Genomic DNA, 21,280 nt, shown 5'->3' on the forward strand with positions numbered 1-21,280 from the left:
AATCCAAAATTGAATTTGAAAGGGTTAATGCTGCTCATGATTCGGGCACGACCGAATCCTTTTAGGCAACCCTCTGGTTTTAGCTCATAATTCTGTCCCAGGACTGGCAGGGTGGGGAGTATGTTTCCTGCAGCAGTTCTATTCTGTTAAACACTGAATCAGGTATGATATATGGGTCTCTGCTTCACAGCATGGGGTCCTAGCTATCATTAAACTATGTGTAGATGATGCCAAGGTCTGACGAGACATGTCGAGGGGGCTAGTAGTCTAGTTTTTCTAGGTCAGTATCTCGGAACATGTTTAATGATAGATGGGACCCCGGTGTCTGCAGCTTGGACCCGTATATCATGTTGATTCAGTGTATAATAGATATTACAAGGATGATGAATGAGTCTATTTACTCCACACTTCATCGGTTCTAGTTTACAGCCAGAAAGCTATGTCTCATAGATATCCTCTTGTTGTACGTAGGTCTTGTGTTTTTTTTATTTGGCTCCTTTTCTAAAGGCGTCTTTTAAACCTATATAATAAGTCATGTTTTATGAAAGGGTCACAACCTAAAGGTTAGCTTCGCCCTCTGGGCAGTTATCTTTCTGAAACTGGCAGAATTCTACAATGTCAGCATTTTGAAGCACCGTAAAAGTCTTGAAGTTTAATTTGATGTTTTTGACATTTGTACTTTTATTTTGAAAGCTGAGTGCTATGACATTGCTTTTAACCAGGTCAAGTTTTACTTGTGGATTGGCGGGAGCATTGGCATCGAATCCAATTGATGTTGTGAGAACCCGGATGATGAACCAAAGCTCACTGGGTGAAATGTCGGGCTACAAAGGCACCATGGACTGTTTGCTGCAGGTACATGCATCATTTATAGCTCTGGAAAACTGTTCCATTTTCCTTTTCTTTTGAACATTCAAAGAGAGAAGTATCCACAATTCTAAATGTGAACATTAAATGCAAGAATAAAGCTACTGTTATGGGCGGCTCAGGGGCTACCACTGCTGTATCAAGTCACATTTAATGAAGAATCCTGATGGAGTCGCTTAACTTCCTTTCCATTTACAGTTCTAGTTTAGCTGTTTGATTTTTGCCTTTCTTTTTCTTTCGTTCTTTCCCTAGACCTGGAGAAATGAAGGCTTTTTTGCTCTGTACAAAGGTTTTTTTCCGAACTGGTTGAGACTGGGACCTTGGAACATAATTGTATCCTTTTCACTGTTTATATTGGAAATGTTAGTGTGTGTTTTGTGCCAGTGTTTATTATTTTGGATGAAATGTATAGCTATGATAAACTTCTGAGCCTTTTTGACTTGCGACTATTTTCTGACCTAGGTCGCCTGCAGACGAGCGGGTCGGATCCGGCAGCGAGAATTCTCGCCGTGGGACCCGACCCGAGAGCCTGCAGAGACGAGCGCGTACTCACCCGCGCCTGGCGGCCCGCGCATGCGCAGACCGGAGCCTACGGCCGGGTGAGTGCGAGCCCCGCACAAAAATAGGACATGCCGCGGTTTGTTTGCCGCGCAAGATTCCGCGCGGCCAAACCGCGGCCGTCTGCCTAGGAGTGCGTATTGTAATGCACTCCTATGCAAACTTTCAGTGGCGGAAATCCCGCGGGAAATACCGCCGCGGGATTTCCGCCCGTGTGCAGGCGGCCCTAATGTGGTTGCTTTTTATTTTCTGTATTTCCACTTAGAGTAGCTGCACTTTCAGCAATACTTTTTTGACATGCCAGAAGTTAGATCAATGGGGTTACCACTGCTGAGACCCTTGCTGATTGCTAGACTAATGAGGCTGTGCCCCTTTGCTGAGTTTGCTGCTTTTCAGGATGGCCGCACAGAGGTATATAGTTCTTTTATATAACCCTTTGAGGCTGTCTTCAGCTGCCAAAAAGCAGTGAAGACAGCCGAGGGGAGTACAGTGCTCAGGGGAGTGCTACTGCCCCCTCATTCTAGCGATCAGTGGGGGTCTTAGCAGTTGGATACCCACTGATCGATACTTTTGACATGACTCGAACATTTAAAAATGAGCAATGTGTAGCAGTTCTAAGTTCTATAGAACTTGTGTATGTGTATATAGCTGGTTGGAGCAGAGCTCTCTCCCCCTCGCACTCTCTTACCAACCTTTCACTCTCCCTACTGATGCAGCGCCGCTAAACTTAACATAGCAACTTTGACCTGGCCTGGCAAGTCACTCGTTGTATCAAACTAAAATTTTACGGCAGTGGCGAGGATGTACCAAATCTAACAATCCCAAAATCATCCACCAAAGATCACGCAAAGGGGTCCAAGTGTGGTGCAAGAAAAAGCCTGTAGACTCTCTTTTATACTGAATGTGAAACTGGCTTTAGGCTGAATGGGTCTGTATGGGATTAGATTAGAGGATGGCAGGGAACCCTAAAGGAAGAACTGCATGTGGGATTCAATCACATCTTTGGTACAAAAACATTTCTACCATTAATGGTTCTTATGGGAAGCTAAATGATGCTATAAACAAAATAGATTGCAGCTTCAGTGTAGCTGTACCTTGGAACCACACCCCAGAAAATACTAGAAAAATGTTCAGATATAGTGGGGGAAAAAAAGTATTTAGTCAGATACCAATTGTACAAGTTCTCCCACTTAAAAAGATGAGAGGCCTGTAATTGACATCATAGGTAGACCTTAACTATGAGAGACAACATGAGAAAACACATCCAGAAAATCACATTGTCTGATTCTTAACAAATTTATTTGCAAATTATGGTGGAAAATAAGTATTTGGTCACCTACAAACAGGCAAGATTTCTGGGTCTCACAGACCTGTAACTTCTTCTTTAAGAGGCTCCTCTGTCCTCCACTCATTACCTGTAGTAATGTCCCTGTTTGTACTTGTTATCAGTATAAAAGACACCTGTCCACAACCTCAAGCAGTCACACTCCAAACTCCACTATGGGGAAGACCAAAAAGCTGCCGAAGGACACCAGAAACAAAATTGTAGCCCTGCACCAGACTGGGAAGACTGAATCTGCAATAGGCAAGCAGCTTGGTGAGAAGAAATCAACTGTGGGAGCAATAATTAGAGAATGGAAGAGATACAAGACCACTGATGATCTCCCTCGATCTGGGGCTCCACGCAAGATCTCACCCCGTGGGGTCAAAATGATCAGAAGAACGGTGAGCAAAAATCCCAGAACCACAAAGGGAACCTAGTGAATGACCTGCAGAGAGCTGGGACCAACGTAACAGAGGCTGCCATCAGTAACACACTACTCCGATCCTGCAGTGCCAGACGTGTCCCCCTGCTTAAGCCAGTACATGTCCGGGGCCGACTGAAGTTTGCTAGAGAGCATTTGGATGATCCAGAAGAGTATTGGGAGAATGTTATATGGTCAGATGAAACCAAAGTAGAACTGTTTGGCAGAAACACAACTCGTCGTGTTTGGAGGAGAAAGAATGCTGAGTTGCATCCAAAGAACACCATGCCTTCTGTGAAGCATGGGGGTGGCAACATCATGCTTTGGGGCTGTTTCTCTGCAAAGGGACCAGGACAACTGATCTGTATACATGAAAGAATGAATAGGGCCATGTATCGTGAGATTGTGAGTGCAAACTTCCTACCATCAGCAAGGGCACTGAAGATGAAACGTGGCTGGGTCTTTCAGCATGACAATTATCCCAAGCACACCACCATGGCAACGAAGGAGTGGCTTCGTAAGAAGCATTTCAAGGTCCTGGAGTGGCCTAGCCAGTCTCCAGATCTCAATCCTATAGAAAACCTTTGGATGGAGTTGAAAGTCCGTGTTGCCCAGTGATAGCCCCAAAACATCACTGCTCTTGAGGAGATCTGCATGGAGGAATGGGCCAACATACCAGCCACAGTGTGTGCCAACCTTGTGAGGACTTACAGAAAACGTTTGACCTCTGTCATTGTTATATATATTTTTTTTTTTTGGCAAAGTATTGAGATGAACTTTTGTTATTGACCAAATACTTATTTTCCCCCATAATTTGCAAATAAATTAATTAAAAATCAGACAATGTGATTTTCTGGATGTGTTTTCTCATGTTGTCTCTCATAGTTGAGGTCTACCTATGATGTCAATTACAGGCCTCATCTTTTTAAGTGGAAGAACTTGTACAATTGGTATCTGACTAAATACTTTTTTCCCCACTGTAGCTGTCAAGTATCGTGGATATTATTGTCAATCCCTAATCTACCTGTAGTGAGTCCTTAACCTTCTTCTACAGTTTTTTATAACCTACGAACAGCTCAAGAAACTAAACCTCTGATGTGTGATCCATGCAGCTAGCCAAGACTTTCAATGCCAGGATTCTTAAATTTCAAACTATTGCGCTCCAAATTCTATTCATGCTGTCACTAAAGGAACATGTGAAAGTACGAAGATGTGACACTTGGAGATCGGGTTGTTGAAAGTCAGTGTTGCACCAGAAGACTTCAGAAATTGGTGCTGAGATTGTGACTAACACATAGTAGAAATTAGGATTCCTGAGACTCAAGAGGTTTAAAAGGTTCATCTATATTTAGTATTTATTCTCCTTGCTGGTATATAAGGACTCCCAAAGTTATATTTTTATACCTGTGGAGTGGTACATTACTTGTACAATTCAGTTTGTTACAAAAATTCTGTTTACCTGTAGAGAAGACTGCTAAATCCTCATTCAGTGTTGTAAAACTTTACTTCGTTTTCATGCTGCAAATGTTTATCAATATACTGGCGATTTTTAAAACGGCCAATTAGGTAATTTTGAGAGTATAAATGAACAATGCTTGTATATAGGAGATTGTATACAATGTCTTAGGAATATCTTTTATGAGACTGTTTAAAGGCCCATTATACAGGATGAGTGTCGGGAAAACTATGCCCGACACTCTCCGCGCTCCTGCACGGGAGCTAGCAGAGCTGTCTCCTAATGGAGCGGCCAGTGGGGGCGGAGCAGTGCAGGAGACTGCTCTCCTCTCGCTCCCTCGCCGCCCTCCATTCACACAACACAGCGGCTGTTCACTACTGACCGGCGGCTGTTTAAACTGCACGATGATCAATGAGCTTCATCGCTCATCTTTTATGCAGCATATTAGTGTGAAAGCTCATCGTGCAATTTAAACAGCAACTGTTCAGTAGTGAACCGCCGCTGTGTTATCTCAATGGAGAGGAGCGGGGGAGCGATAAGAGAAATCTCCTGCACTGCTCCGCCCCCCACGCTGGCCGCTCTGTGTGCGAGCCAGCTCTGCTTGCTTCCGTGCAGGAGCGAGGAGGCACAGGGACGAGTGTCAGGCATAGTTTTCCCCACACTCATCCTGTGTAAATGAATCTTTACTGATCTGGTAATTAAGTGTAAATGTCTGCTGTGCTGTAGGCAGAATACCAGCTACTGTAAATGGCATTTGTCCATCAGACTTGGGCTGCCTGTCCATTGTTGATTGCGTTACTCGCGGCGATAATCTGGCTGCGGGAAATGCAGTGAAAGCTTTCCAAAGCGTTACTGTGGAAAGTGCAGCCCCCTGTCCAAGAGCGGAGAATCATAGCGATTCTCCGCTCACAGGACTCAAATCGTGGCATGCTGCGATTCTCGGTGGTGAGATTCTGTCAGATTGGGTCACTGCAGAGGTCTCTGCCCTCGTCCCCCACAGCGAAATATCGCTGACAATATTCCGCAACGGCCATGGACAGGGAGCCTTAGGCCTCTTTCACACGGACGATAGCAATATCACAGCTTTGCTCCCAAGGTTTTGCAGCATCAGTGATTCTTTTGCTACCTATGATTTTTCTTGCATGATAAAATCACAAGAAAGTTACTAAAAATTTCAATGTAGCCCATCGCAACATAGAATCAGTGAAAACATCGCTAATATGAAGAAAACCATTCAAAAGCATGGGTTTCGCGAACATGCATGTTGTAGTGCTGTCGCATCTCTGAAAAATCATTTTTTTATTTTTTATTTTTTGCAGCTTGTGTGAAAGCGGCCCAAGGCTAAATTCACACGGGCAAGTGTGATATCGGGCCGAGCAACTCGGCCATATCTCACGCTTGCCAACGTGTGTTTTTCATGCGTGTATGCGAGGTGTTTTTCATTCAAAAACACCTTTGTGTTTCTTCTGTGAAACTGCGATTTATTTTTATTTATTTTTTTTTACCAGTAGAACGGATTGCGTTGTATACAATTTCCTAATATACAACTTTAGGCTCTCAGAAAGTGGACTTGCTCTTCAAGCTGTTACACTGCTGTCTGTCACTCCATACAGATATGAGTCTTGGTCTGTGGCTAGTGGAGTATCGCAATGATCCCCGGTATAAAGTGAATGAGCCTCATGTATCTGCATTGTGAATCCTCTTCGCCTTCTAAGAATCTCTGAAGCTAAATTATAACTTGGCCAGGTTCTTACTTTAGGCCTCATTTATCAAAACTGTCACCGGGAAACTGGCCTTGTCCCAGAGCAATTAACCAGAGTGCAGCTTTCATTTTACCAGAGGCGTTTGGGAAGTGAAAACTAAGTCATTAGTTGCCATGAGCAACAAGGAGATTTTTTTTTTTTTTCTTTGACAGCTTTGATAATTTTGCCTCGTTTTATTTCATTAAAATGCCACAAGTGTAAAACTATCCTTTTTTCCAATTGCACTTGAAAAGACCCATTGATTGTAGTTCTAAAGGACTATAAGGAGACTTAGTATTTTGCAACTTTTTTTTTTAATTCTGTGCTCGACAAGATTGTTGTATGTTTTTTTAGTTTTTTCCTTCTCTCTATTATCCTATATATGTACATGAACCCTGGGCCTCTACAGTGCGAGCAATTTTTGGAGCACTACATTCCACCTACCCTGCTGACGGGTGCATTTATTTATTGGGCAAGGACATTTCAAGTGATAGTACTCAGATGTATATTTTTATATTTTCGTGCACTTGACACTTTTTGCATTCTCCTCCCCACACAGTTCTAAAGACTGATGTATTGTGTTACTGTATATTTGTATACATGCTTGTACATTTTTGCTTCTTGTGTTGTGGCCACAGAATGCCTTTTTAGGGTGCTACTGAGTTTCTAGTTTTTGCTTTGTTTTAGGTTCAAAGACCAGTGCAGTTACATGTATGTAGATATGTACAGCTAAATATTTTAGACCTACTAGAAAACAGTTTGTTTTAATTTTGCAAGGCAGTTGTGTATTTTATATACTTTTGGTGTTACAGCTATTGCTTCACAGGCTTAAACAAGAAATAAATGCTGTCCTCATGATATAGGTCCTGCTTTAGACTGATCACTCTTGTTTGGTGTCTACTTAGTTTTGTTGCACATTGACAAGTACCTATCAGCTCGCTGTTTGTTGCTTACTGGGTCAAAGCTGACTTTATTGAAGAATGTATTGTGTTTTATAGACCCCTCCCCAAGTATTCAATTTTTTTTTTCTCCCCTTCGACAGTGTATTTGCTGCAAGTTTCATCCCTAGCAATTCAAGGTGCATTTGGTGCAGATTTTACAGCTGTGTATATACGGCTTGTGTGGACATACCATAAACCTTAAGCTACAGTAATCTCATGTAGAAAATGTCAAGTTACAATTTTCTATGGTATGTAACACATTAAATGTCAAGTTTTAAGTTTTCAACGTCTGTACATAGGGGACAGATATTATCCTCCCCAGCAGTAATTTTGTCCTTGTAGCAGATGGGCTAGAGGTTAGCCATGTTGTGTCCCCCAGTTGTCATAGTAAGCCGGATTATTCCGGGGGCCATGCAGTTATGAGTTCTAAAACCTCTGATGTGGCTTTAGTACTTATTATGCTATTCTGTCTTTGCTGACCAAAGTCTTGTTCTAGTCAGAATGTTCTCTGTGATAATGGACTCTTGACAATCCTTCCATCCCTTCAAGTCTGGCTTTTTCTGTAACTTTATGTTCGTTTACATGCATGTGTGTATAAATGTACACTAGAGGTATACTGATGGATCCCTTTCTAAGTTAAAGGGAATGTTCAAGGTTAGACAAACGGGGCTGCTTACTTTTCAAACAGTGTCACACCTGAAATATAAGCCCTACCTGCATAAAAAAACAAACAATACATCACCTTAGCTCCATGAATAGTACCCAAACAGCAGCACCAAGCCAATATACACCATATAAAAGGTGTGGAAGAAGATAATGAATACTCGCCGTGCACGCCTGCCAGGTCCCGGACACCGAGGAGCCAAAGTAAAAAAAAACAACTTGCATCACCTTAGCTCCGACGCATGTCTTCTCTCTATCTCCGGCACTTGTCTGCAGCCTTCAGGCAAGGTGCCCTGGCTGGTCAGGCAACCCCGCCTCCAGGAAGTGTTGTCTGACTGGCTGAGCTGCAGTGCTCAAGAACCAATCAGAGGCAGTGCTTCCTGGAGGTGTGGTTTTTCAAACTCCCTGACCTGGAAGCCTTGCCTGAAGACAAGTTCCGGGGACCTGCAAACAAGACATGCGCTGCAGCCAGACAGCGCCTCTTAGGTGATGTATTGTGTTTTTGTGTGTTTTTTAATGCAGATAGGGCTAACTTTAGGGCTTTTACAGTAGTATTTCCTACTGTAAAAGCTGCACTGCACGCGTTTTTCGTGCGATGCGATGCAACAGAAAAGAAGGGTCCACAGAGAAACATGAGCTACAAAAAAAAAAATAAATCGCAAAGCGCAGCTGTATAGAGCATGCTGCAATTTTGTATTCTACCATTGTTGCAGGCTACAAAACATCGCTCATGTGAAAGAACCAATTAAAACCCTGGGCTTCTCATACATGCGTTTTTGTAGCGCTGTCACTCCCGATTTTGTGCTGGATCTGCTTTGGAACCTCTGAACAAAGGTTCCTGCGCAAACATGCACCCGGCCTTAAGGCCGCCTGCAGACGAGCGGAAATCCCGCCGCGGGATTTCCCGCGGGATTTCCGCCGCTGAAAGTCTGCATAGGAGTGCATTACAATACGCACTCCTATGCAGACGGCCGCGGTTTGGCCGCGCGAAATCTCGCGCGGCAAACAAACCGCGGCATGTTCTAATTTTCTGCGGGGCACGCACTCACCTGGCCGCCGGCTCCGGTCTGCGCATCGCCGTCTGCGCATCGCCGGCTGCGCGGCAGCCGGCACATCAAAGAGCCGGGGCCGCCAGGCGCGGGTGAGTACGCGCTCGTCCCTGCAGGCTCTGGGGTCGGATCGCGCGGCGAGATTTCTCGCTGCCGGATCCGACCCGCTCGTCTGCAGGCGGCCTAAAGGAGTTTTTTTTTGTTTGTTTGTTTTTTTTAACACTGCTGTATAAAGAGAACCTGCTACATTTCTCTTTTGCAGTTTGTTTGTTTTTTTTTTACCTCTATTACTTTACAGTATTTAAAAACTACCAAGAATAAACCTTAGTAGGATTGCACAGAAGCGAGCATTTCCCAGACTCTGGACCTGGGCGCAGCCCTTTTGCCCCATCCCATAACATTCCCATAGGGATTTAAAATAAAAATATTTAAGAAAAGCTTAAAGTTCCTGGAAGTCGGTAATTATTCTAGAAGGTGACAAGTGCATATTAAACATCACCTCCATCTATTGAAAACCTGGCACTGTATGATATTGTATTACGAGTGTGCGCACCAAAGTTCTATTCATACAGTGTTACATATTCTGTAGTAGTTGACTGTGAAAAGCTTTTGTTTTGTAAACTTTTTTTAATATAAATTGCTTTTGCTGAATTATAGGATTTGCATTAAACTGTTCTCTGTACCAAAGTTTGCTATTAAAAACCGTATGAATCTTACAGGTGTTTGTGATCTCTCCTGGACTATTGCAGGGCAGAGATGAAATTTGCATACTTCAGCGATATTTCTGAGGTTATACATAGGTGGAATGGAATTCTCCTCTATAATGGAGGCTTTGCAATGCAGTACAACAGGTTTACATAGCAGCTACATGGCTTCTCCATAACACAGTAAATGAGATCCTGTCTAGCAGCTTATCTGGGGAGGCTTTTTTTTTTTTTTTCTTCTCCTTTCAAACCTGCTCAGCCGTCTGTGCTTATATCAGAGAAGCCATGTTTGCTGCGCCTAATCTCTGCTGGTCTTCATCTCAGCTGCAACGAGCCAGTGCTAATGTCAGATACCAGGGATGTGCGCACTGCAGCCAATCAGTCTCTCCTCTGTATGGATTAGCTGCAGCGGTCGCCAGTCCCGTGGAAGTGAGGACCAACCTAGAAACAGGCACTAGGGAGAATGGCTTCAGAAGATGTTAGTCTGAATGTACACGGGCAAAGTTTTGATGCGGAATCCGTGGTGGGCGTCTGCAGCAATGTCCAGCTATAGCATGCAATGTAAAAGTGATTCTTCCACGCACATCACTCGCGGAGAAGAAATCTCAGCATGCTCCATTTCAGTGCGTTTTCTGCACAGACTGATTCCATTGAAGTCAATGGAAGCAGGCTGACCCGCAGCCTTAAAGGGGTTGTCCCGCGGCCAAAACGAAAAATGTTTCACACCCCAGTCCCCCATGTTAAGCAAGCATTACAAACTACCAATGTAAATTGTTTTTTTAGAGAGTTTCTACTCACCATGAAGCTGTTTCATGAAGTTATAAAAATCTTCCAAGATGGCCGCCGTCCTTTCCCAAGGTGCACCGCTGGTCTTCTCCCATGGTGCACTGTGGGTCTTCTCCCATGGTGCACCGTGGATGTTCTTCTCCAGTCTGAGCTCCACTGCCGATTACAGCCACCTCATTGGCTGATCGGCACCACGTGACGGGGGCGGAGCTATGCTATGCCGCTGAGAAGGGGGAGGAGCCAGGACGCAGCTCGTGAGCCCGGACCCAACAGAAGGATTCTTCTCTGCGCAAGCATGACTGTTGCGGCGACCAGAGAAGAAGGCTTCAGTCGTCGCCATGGAGACGGGGACGCCAGCATCGGAGGGGGTAAGTGTATAACTTCTGTATGGCCAATATTTAATGCACGATGTATATTACAAAGTGCATTAATATGGCCATACAGAAGTGCATAACTGCACTTGCTTCTGCGGGACAACCCCTTTAACCATTCCGGAAAGCTTACAGGACCCGCATCCTCAGCTAGCAACTGCGCGGGCAAATCGGTACTGCACATATGCGACAGCTCGCCCACCCGCAGTACAGAGAATAAAGAAAAATTCAGGTACGCAGGGGTCAACGGTCATGGCCAGATTCCTTGTGCAATTCTCCATGCAGAATCCGTGCATGCCATGTGCATGAGGCCTAAACATAGCTCTTCTCCTTAGCAGGAAAGTAAATGAAGGCTGATCTGGAGCGTACGGTTATATAAGTTAATGTATAACCAAAAGGATTATATATTTTGGCTGGAATTTTGAAGGAGTTGTCCCACTTTTGCCGCAGGAAGTAGACTGCTCCGCACCTTGTGCAGTGGCCCAGGTCGGTACTGCAGACTGAGTCTTACTTCAATAGAACTCGGCGTGCAGCAACAACCTGCGCCACAACGCAATTGGCCTGCAGCAAGACTGCTAAAATGAGCAGCTAAGTGGACATTTGCTACAACTCTGCTTGCTTCTGTACATTTGTTTCAGATTGTAATAGAATTTTCTCAAACCTTTTGATGCTTTTTGGATTGAGAACATTTTATTTTTTCCATGCTAGCTCTGTATTCAAAGAAAGCACACTGAATGGCCCCACTATTGGAGACCTGCCCCCTCACATCTAGTGACACATTCAACCTTCTCTGGTCTTCAGAACTACAGCAGTTTTTCCTAATCTAGTTTCCACTAGGTGATGAAATTTGTTCTGGAGAAATACTGGCCCATGTGGACAGGAATAGAGTTGAGCGAACGTACTCTGCCGAGCTTGATGCTCGTTCGAGTATTAGCATACTCTATGGTGCTCGTTACTTGTGGTGCCGTGTTTGACCCTGCCCCAGTTTGTGCCCCTCCCCCGCTGTGACGTGTCAGTTTTGGCCCCTCCCCGACGCAGCGCACGTCAATGGCAAATTTGCTGGCTGGCTGAGAGAGAGAGACACCAAAAAAAAAAAGCTCGGCACCCGGCGGGCCCCATACAAAAATGCTTGAGTCTCCCATTGTAGTCAATGGGGTTTGTTACTCGAGTAGAGCTCTCGAATTTCACGAAAAGATGGACTCAAATAACGAGGACCCGAGCATTTGGGTGCTCTCTCATTTCTAGACAGGAAGCGTCTTGCAGTTGGTGCACATTAGATGGTGGTACTGACATTCTCTGAAGAGGAAAGGTTAATTGATTCATGCTGCTTGTTCCAAATTCTGATCCTCTCATCAACTTCAAATCTGGATTCCTGTAACCAGTCGGTATTTTTCCACTGCACAATTCTCCAATTTTTGTGCTATTTTGCCCACTGCAGGCTTTTCTGTTTCTTTTAGACAGCAATGACGCTCAAACAGATCGTCTGCTAAGCATCTCTTTACTAAGGAACAACAAGTTGTGCATTTAGACATGTTTGTCAGACCACTACCATTTTATCAGGCAATGCACTGTCCAGCGAACTGCAGTGAGAATGAGTCTTGACATCCTCTTTTTGAACTTCTTTGTGGTCAGTTTTGTTTACATCCACAGGATCCCCTTTCACAGGATGTTTCTTCTCAATCCCACCATGCTCCGTATACTCTCCACACCCTTGGCAGTTTTTGAAATGATGACATCAGTTAGTTTAGCACCAATGACCAGGTCTTGTTCGAAATCCCTCACCTCCATCAATTTTTATGTTCTAAAGTAGATACACATGGAAACATGCTTACTTGATTTTAAGCTTTACTCTAGGGTCACGTGTCACATTTCCATAGAAGGAAGCTCCAATTGTGAAATGGCTGTCTCTAATGTAATATATATATATCAGATTACCCCTTCTAGGCAGTATTCCCACATCAGTTGTAGTGCACATATAGATTAGTGGTAGTGAAATTTCACCCATCAGGCTTCCCCCCAAAGTGGTGCTTCTAACACAGAAACCCTGTAAAAGGAGAAAAAAAACACTGCAGACTCAAGAACATGCACCCAAGTGTCGAGAGAAAAAAAAAAAAGGCCACAAAAACAAATCACCCTTCTGAAATGCACTATACAATCCCCTTATTGACCTACGGATTACATCTGCTGCTTTTCAATAAAACAGTGTCCAACCAGTCTTCGTCGGGTTAAAAACAATAATAAAGTTGGAAAATGTGTATCAGGGGAAAAAAGCTGCAGTAGAAAATATGATCTTCCAAATAAAGTATGAACATGTGATATGGATCATTCCTATAGATCTTAATTTGGTACCTCTAAGGCTGGGTTCTCCCAGGGTGGAAATCCCTGGCTTGGCCGCACTGAAAAACTGAGATTTCCACAGGGTAAGTGCAGCTTCTGCGGGGTTTGAAGCGGCTTCGCCACCTGCATCTCTGCTACGGCCATCTCTCCCCATAGAGAGGCCGCTGCGGAAATGAAAAAAAAGAATTGACATGCTGTCTTTGTTTTCCGTTCAACACGTCAGTTTCAGTGCGGCTTGGCCGCAGCATTGGCATTCTCGTCCACTTTGCTGGCTAATCCCGGGATTAGGAGCCGTGGGTGGAATTGCCGTGCGGAAATTCCACAGCAATTCTGTCCCGTGTGAACCCAGCCTTAAGGCGTTTGCTGCAAGCTTTCCCAATAGTTTTATGATGTTTAATTTTGGATGAATAACTATTAGTACAGCTCCCCTGTATAATTGCCCATGTACCTAAGGCCTTATAGGCCAGTCATAGCATTAAAACCACTGACAGATTAAGTTAATAACACAGATTATTTTGTGGCCTTGGCACTTGTCAAGGAGCGGGATATAGTAGACAACAAGTGAACAGTTAGTATTTGAAGGTGATTCATTGGAAGCAGAAAATCTGGACAAATATAAGCATCTGAGTGACTATAAGGCTACCTAAACACTCTTGACCCTCTACAGTCCGGCTTCCGCCCCCTACACTCGACAGAAACCACCCTGACTGAAGTGTCTAGCGACCTGCTGACTGCCAAATCAAGGTGCGACTACTCCCTACTGATCCTCCTCGACCTCTCTGCAGCATGCGATACTGTCGACCACAAACTTCTCCTCAGTATGCTTCACTCCATTGGACTAAAGGACACTGCCCTCTTCTGATTCTCCTCCTACCAATCTGACCACTCCTTCAGCATCTCCATTGCTGGCTCTACCTCCCCTCTTCTTCCCCTTGCTGTTTGGGGTCCCCCAAGGCTCGGCCCCCTCCTCCTCTTCATCTAGCCCCCATTGGACAGACCATCAGGAAATTTGGTTTCCAGTACCATCTCTATGCTGATGATACCCAGCTATACACCACCTCCCGGGACATCAACATTCCTCCAGAACGCCACTGTCTGTCTGCTATCTCTAACACTATGTCCTCTCTCTACCTCAAACTGACTTACTGGTGTTTCCGCCCTCTACTAACCGACCTCATCCTGACATCTCCATCTCAGTGTGTGGCACCACCATAACTCCCAGACAGCACGCCCGCTGCCTTGGGTTATATTCTACTCCAATCGCTCCTTCACCCCCTGCATCTAATCTCTCGCCTGAACCTGTCAGCTGCACCTCAAGAACATCGCAAGAATCCGCCCTTTTCTCACCGTGGACACGTTAAAAATGCTCACTGTTGCCCTCATCCACTCTCTGCTCGATTATTGCAACTCGCGGCTGATCGGCCTCCCCTGCTCCAGACTCTACCCTCTCCAGTCCATCCTGAATGTGGCAGCCAGGCTCATCTTCCTGTCCAGCCGCTACTCGGACGCCTCTGCCCTGTGCCAGTCACTGCACTGGCTGCTTGCCAAATACAGAATACAATTTAAACTCACTACCCTTATCCACAAAGCACTCCACAGCAATGCCCCGCCCTACATTGCTTCCCTCATCTCAATCCACCAGCCAGCCCCGGCCCTCTGCTCTGCTAATGAAATCAGACTGAGTGCGCCTTTAATTCGAACCTCTCATTCCCACCTCCAAGACTTTTCAAGAGCAGCACCAATCCTCTGGAACACCCTACCAAAAAATATCTGGGCAATCACTGACACACTAAACCAGGCGTGCTCTAAAAACGCACCTCTTCAGGGAGGCATACCATATCCCCTAAGCCAAACCCCTCTGTACTCTGCCTGATAACATGCTCCCTATCCCACAGACTGCAATCCCTGCCAGCAGTAATCAACCGGCGCCTGCAGTCATCCCAATTCCGCCACTATACGGCCTGACCATTGTCTGTGTGTATAGCATCCCTCACTCTCCACCTCGCCATACCGTGCACATCTCCAGCCCTTTACCTTCTGTATCACCCCATTACTTGTAGTATGTAAGCTCGTTTGAGCAAGACCCTCACGCCTATTGTTTCCATCAATTGATTACTACATGTAACCGTTGTCTTGTGTTATTTCCCCCGTATTGTTAGCACTACGTAATATATTGGCGCTATATAAATAAAGAATATTATTATTCCTACCTTCACACGGGTGAGTGCAATATCTGCCTGAGAAACTCTAATTTCTTCTGTGAAACTGTAATCCTCCCGCGTGTGAAAGGATCACAAGTGTTTCTCATGTCAATGAATCCAAGCAAAAGAATGGATTTCATATTTGTGTACAGAAAAGTTTAGTATCGTGTTAGCCAGTAGAGCAGAGTGTGATTGTTGTCAGTAAGAGAAACCAAATAATCTGTAGATATGATACCTTTTAAAGACTAACAAAAATACATGATGTTATAGCGAACTTTCCAACTTCAGCAGGGTTCTTTCTCAGACTTAAATGGAATAGATCAGAAGAGGTGTGTGTGTAATATATATAAATTACACACACACACACACACACACACACACACACACACACGACAAGGCACAGACATGGTGTGATTAATTTGCACTTAAAACAATACCAGAACAGGATGAGCAGAGGAGTGAATTAGTCCGGGGTTCATTCTAGACTTGACAGTGTCAAAGGTTGTTATAAATGTGTACTCCCAAATTCTTTTGTGACGTTGGGATTTAAAATTGCCTTTTAATATAATAACTTTCATATGTTCTATGTTGTGTCTGTATCCAGAAAAATGTTCCGCCACAGGTAATTCTGTTCTTCTCTCTTTAACTGTGTGGCGATGAGACCTCACTCTAAATTTTTGTACTGTTTTCCCAACATAAAGGCCCCCGAACAGGATATTTACTGCATCGGATCAGGTACACAACATTGGACGTGGAACATGTGAATGTCCCTGGGATCTTATAGTCCTGTTGTTGGGGATTTGTATCCTGTCCTTGGTCAGTACATGTGAGCAGGTCTTGCAGCTGCTTACATTACAGGGATAAGTTCCTTTTTGTGTGTCGGAGGGCAATGCACTCCTGATTATAATGTTCCTCAAATTTGGAGGTTGCCTGTAACACAGAAGAGGAGGGTCCAGGAACATAGGTGTACTATCAGGGGTCGGGGGGTCCCGAGGCCACCCTCTGCCATTCACATTCGTGCATTACCGGCTGGCCGCACTACCTGCAGCACCACACTGATTACAGGGCAGGCAGTGCGGCCAGCCTGAGAGGAAGCAGAGCAGGAGGGAGGAGGAGGGAGGCAGCGACACGGGCTGGCAGTGAGTGATGATGTCATCATGTGCTGCCGTTGCCTCCTGCTGGACGGAGGCTGCTGCATCTGCCTATACTGTTTTGGTATACGAGTAGCTTAATGTCAGGTTTATGGTGGGTGAAATGCATTGAATCTCTCATGGAATGTTATTAGTTCTTGTTTGGTGTTGGGCCAGATGATTATGATGTCATCAATGTAGCAGAAGTAGGCCGATGGTTTGCTCTACTAGGCGCCAAGAAGAAGTCTAATTGGACACTCCTCCTGCCCACAACCCCCTTGAATAGTAGGATTACTTTAAATCTTATGATATCCTCTTGAACCCCCAATAGTTACATTAAAATTGGAAAAGCCCTTCCAAAAATTTTACTTTTTTATTGTACATTTTTAATTTATGCTTTCTGTAACTAGATTTGGCTCAGAACTCAGTTGCCTTGAATGCTTTATAAACTCCTTTAGTGACACAGTCATTTTTAGCCTTATCGACCAGTAAATCATATCTATCCCCTTTTGTGTTCCAGTAGTCATAACTTTATTTTTTTGTCAATTTAGCAGTTTGACACATTGTATTTTACAGGTTGAGTTCTAGTTTTTATAGGAATCAATTTTGGGTACATATAATGTATTGAATAACATTTAATGTTTTTGTACAAATCCTTCCTTAAGAATAGGAACTCTGCCGGAAGCACACAAGTATGTATGGAGGTATCCCTAATAGAGATGAGCGAGCATACTCTGTAAGGCGATATACTCGAGAGAGCATCACCTTTTTCGAGTACCTGCAGGCTCGTCCCTAAAGATTCAGGGAGGCTACGTACTTTTCGGGCAATAATTACCCGCGCTCCTGAGGAACTGCCCCCTACATGGGTAGGGAAACGCGTCGAGCGAGCTTTCCGAAACGTTCTGGTCAGCATCACTGACACACAATGAGCCCATGTGTTTAGCACCTGTATGCACAATAACTGTGCTACCAATGGGAAGTCATTAAAAAAGTGTTCTAGCAACAAGAGTACACATAAGAATACTGTGCCCTAGTACAGGTACTAATTCCTGTACCATATCAACATCTAAGTACAAATTATCCTTAGACGTGGATATCACGCTTTCACCTTCTGGAGTTCTATCCTCTCTCATTTGTATGAGCGGCAGCTATCTCTAAAAATCTATCCGAGAGATACGTTGTCTTACATATATCCATAAGGGCCTATTCTTTGCTTATATGTTACCTGTCCTTTTTATGTATTGTCTATAAGTGTTATATGTGAGCCCACAATTTTAGAAATTTTCAATAAATGTCATTATATTTTAATCTATATCTGTGAAGGGTTTCAGTTAAATTTACATAGATCTCTATACCACTGTGATTTGGGCTGCGGGGGGGGGGGGGGTGCAGAGGGGATCGGGGATCTCTCTCACTCTCCTCCTCGCTGCCCCGCACCTCCCCCGACCCCAGCGGGCCCCCTGAATCTTCAGGGACGAGCCAGCAGGTACTCGAAAAAGGCGATGCTCTCTCGAGTATATCGCCTTACCGAATATGCTCGCTCATCTCTAATCCCTAACCTATAACCTATAACTAAAATGAGCCAATGAATGTCCTCATACAATTCATCCAGCACTTTATTATCTATTGTCCCCGTTACTGGCCTTACCTGGAACTGCTGCTGTTGCTTTTGAATTTGCTGGGGGCGATGGGAAAAAAAAAAAAGCAAATTTTTTGCAATTTATTCTTATGGCATTCACAGTGTGGTATAAAGATTGTTGCCTTTATTTGATGGGTTGTTACAATTATGACAAGACCAAATTCATAAAGGTTTTATTATGATTTACTTCCTATTAATAATATTCCTATTAAAAATCTGAGCGATCCATAATAACAATAACCTGTGTTTTATCGAAAAGGGTTAAACAGATTTCTGACCTGTAAAAGGAATTTTCAGTTTGAACTAGATGCAATTGTTGTGAAACTGCTTTCACATGACCCTGCAGGTGATTATCACAGGTTAGTGGCTCACAAATACACACTTTCCCAAATGCTGGAAAGATTACGTAATCCCTTAGTGACGAAGCTTGTTTGTGCCATAATGACCAGGCTAAATTTTGGAAATCTGACATGTGTCACTTTAACATAGAATCACTCTGTAAAGGTTTTGCATATCCAAGTAATTAGTAACATAGTATTGTATGTGTGGCCGAGAAAAGACATATTCTCATCCAGTTCAGGCTATGACCTCCCAATGTTGATCCAGAGGAAGGCAAAAAAACAAAAACCCCAATGGGGTAAAAGCCAATTTTCCCCATAAGGGAAAATAAATTGGAATAATCCCTGGATCACAACCCTTCTGAAGTAATTAGTGACTATACCATGTAATATTGTATTGCTTAATGAAGGCGTCCAGGTCCCTATTGAACTGTTATTGAATTTGCCATCACCACATCCTCAGGCAGAGAGCCCTATAGTCTCATTGCTCTTATCGTAAAGACCCCCCCCCCCCCCTAGTATGTCAGTGTAAAAACCTTCTTTCCTTTAGGGTGCATTCACACGAACGTATATCAGCCCGGTTTTCACGCCGAGCCGATATACGTTGTCCTCGTGTGCAGGGGGGGGGGGGGATGATGGAAGAGCCAGGAGCAGGAACTGAGCTCCCGCCCCATCTCTGCCTCCTCTCCGCCCCTCTGCACTTATTCGCAATGGGGAGATGCGGGGTGGGGGCGGGGCTAAGTGGTGCGAATTAGCCCCGCCCCGCCTTTCCCCATTGCAAATAGTGCAGAGGGGCGGAGAGGAGGCAGAGAGGGGGCTGGAGCTCAGTTCCTGCTCTGAGGCTCTTCCATCCTCCCCCCCCCCCCTGCACATGAGGACAACGTATATCGGCTTGGCGTGAAAACCGAGCCGATATACGTTCGTGTGAATTCACCCTTAGACGTAGAGGGCGCCCCCTTGTTACATTCCCGGGTGTAAATAAATGATGGGAGAGATCCTTGTATCGTCCCCTGATATATTTATACAGTTATTAGGTCGCCCCTCAGACATCTTTTTTTCCCAAACTAAATAACCCCAATTTTGATAACCTCTCTGGGTATTGTGGTCCGCCCATTCCATTTATTACTTTAGTTGCCCACCATTGTACCCGCTCAAGCTCTGATATGTCCTTCTTGAGTACCGGTGCCCAAAACTGTACATAATATTCCATGTGTGGTCTGACCAGTGATTTGTAAAGAGGAAGAACAATGTTCTCATCATGTGCCCCTAGACCTCTTTTGATGCACCCCATGATTCTATTTGCTTTGGGAGCAGCTGCCTGACACTAGTTGCTCCAGTTAACTAAAATCCCCAAGTCCTTCTCCATGTCAGTGTTCCCCCATTTAGTGTGTAATGGTGACATGTATGTCCTCTACCCATGTGCATAACCCTACATTTATCAGTGTAAGGGCTCATTCAGACAAACGTAATTTTCATGCAAAAAGACCGCTGCTAACAGTGCTGTAAAGATCACGTGAACAGGCTACTTCCAGCTACTTGAAGTAGCCCCTCACACGATCGCAGGTGCGCACTATCCAGCTCCCAATAGGAGTCAATGGATATTCCTGTGCAGCACGCAGCAAAGATAGGACAGGTCCTATAATTTGTGCGCACCACGGAGCTACATGCAACCTGCACTTGCATGTCCTATCTTCATTAGGTGTACGCTGTTTCGCATGCCTAACATTCTCTAATGTGACACTTATATAGGAACCTATTGGTTCTTAATAGAAGCGCATTCTGTGTGCTGCTAACGTGTTCCCCCAGAAAATAAGACTATGTCTTATATTTTTTTCCCCAAAAGAGGCACAGGGTCTTATTTACAGGGGGTTTCTTATTCACACCTAGCAGGCGGTGTCCGGGTCCCTTGCGCTGGTCTCCGGCAGACATTTCAATGTAGTCCTGAACGCTGGAGGAGCATCTCTTGCTGGTAATGGGCCTTGAATACCTTGCCTCCAGCAAGCAAGTGCTCCGATTGGTTCATCGTGCGCCAGCTCTGATTAATTTATGAGCGCTTCCTCAGCCAATCAGAGACAGCACTCAAAGTTCACATGAAAATGAGGATTTGCACCCTAAAATGGATACCCCTGTTTTCCTTGTGTTCAGAAACATACCCGGTGGTTTTCAGAACATTTTGCTTGAAGGTGTTTTAGGCCCCGTTGCCCACTTGTAGAGCCCGTGAGCGGCCAAAACTATGGAAAACCCCCACAAATAACCCCATTCTTAAAACTAGACCCATTAACGCATTCATCTAGGGGTGTACTGGGTATTTTGACCACACAGTTTTTAAATGAATCTCTGCAACGCAGAAGGAAAAATTACGATTTAAATTTTTTTTGGGCAATGTGTAATTTTAACTCCTTCCCGCTCCTGGACGTACCTGGTACGTCATGGCAGCCTGGTACTTCCCGCAACATGACGTACCTGGTACGTCCTGGAGATAGCACGGGATCACATGTGATCCCGCGCTATCCCGCAGCGGGAGCCGGCTGTCAGTCACAGCCGGCGTCCCGCTCCAACAGCGGGGGGACATCGGAGATGCGCCTGCCGCTGTTAACCCCTTCCCTGCCGCGATCTAAGTAGATCGCGGCAGGGAAAGAGTTCACAGAGGGATCGCGATCCCTGTGTGTCTCCGGCCGGAACTCGCGATGTTATCGCGAGAGCCCGGCCTGTCACCATGGCAACAGGACGCCAGACACTGGCGTCCTGTATTG

The 21,280-nt window shown here is 44.8% G+C and overlaps 1 protein-coding gene across 2 annotated transcripts in view; it reads left to right on the forward strand.

The window, feature by feature from the left end:
• Positions 1–9,737, forward strand: part of SLC25A30 (solute carrier family 25 member 30) — a 39,279-nt gene extending 29,542 nt beyond the window's left edge. For both annotated transcript variants that reach the window (XM_066581951.1, XM_066581960.1), the window contains 3 exons: positions 723–855; positions 1,120–1,200; positions 4,225–9,737. In XM_066581951.1, coding sequence (XP_066438048.1) covers positions 723–855; positions 1,120–1,200; positions 4,225–4,266 — 256 coding nt within the window. In that variant the 3' untranslated portion in view covers positions 4,267–9,737. The remainder of the gene's footprint in view (positions 1–722; positions 856–1,119; positions 1,201–4,224) is intronic.
• Positions 9,738–21,280: the final 11,543 nt, after the last annotated feature.

The sequence above is a fragment of the Eleutherodactylus coqui genome, chromosome 1 (assembly GCF_035609145.1).
Source record: "Eleutherodactylus coqui strain aEleCoq1 chromosome 1, aEleCoq1.hap1, whole genome shotgun sequence".
NCBI lineage: Eukaryota > Metazoa > Chordata > Amphibia > Anura > Eleutherodactylidae > Eleutherodactylus > Eleutherodactylus coqui.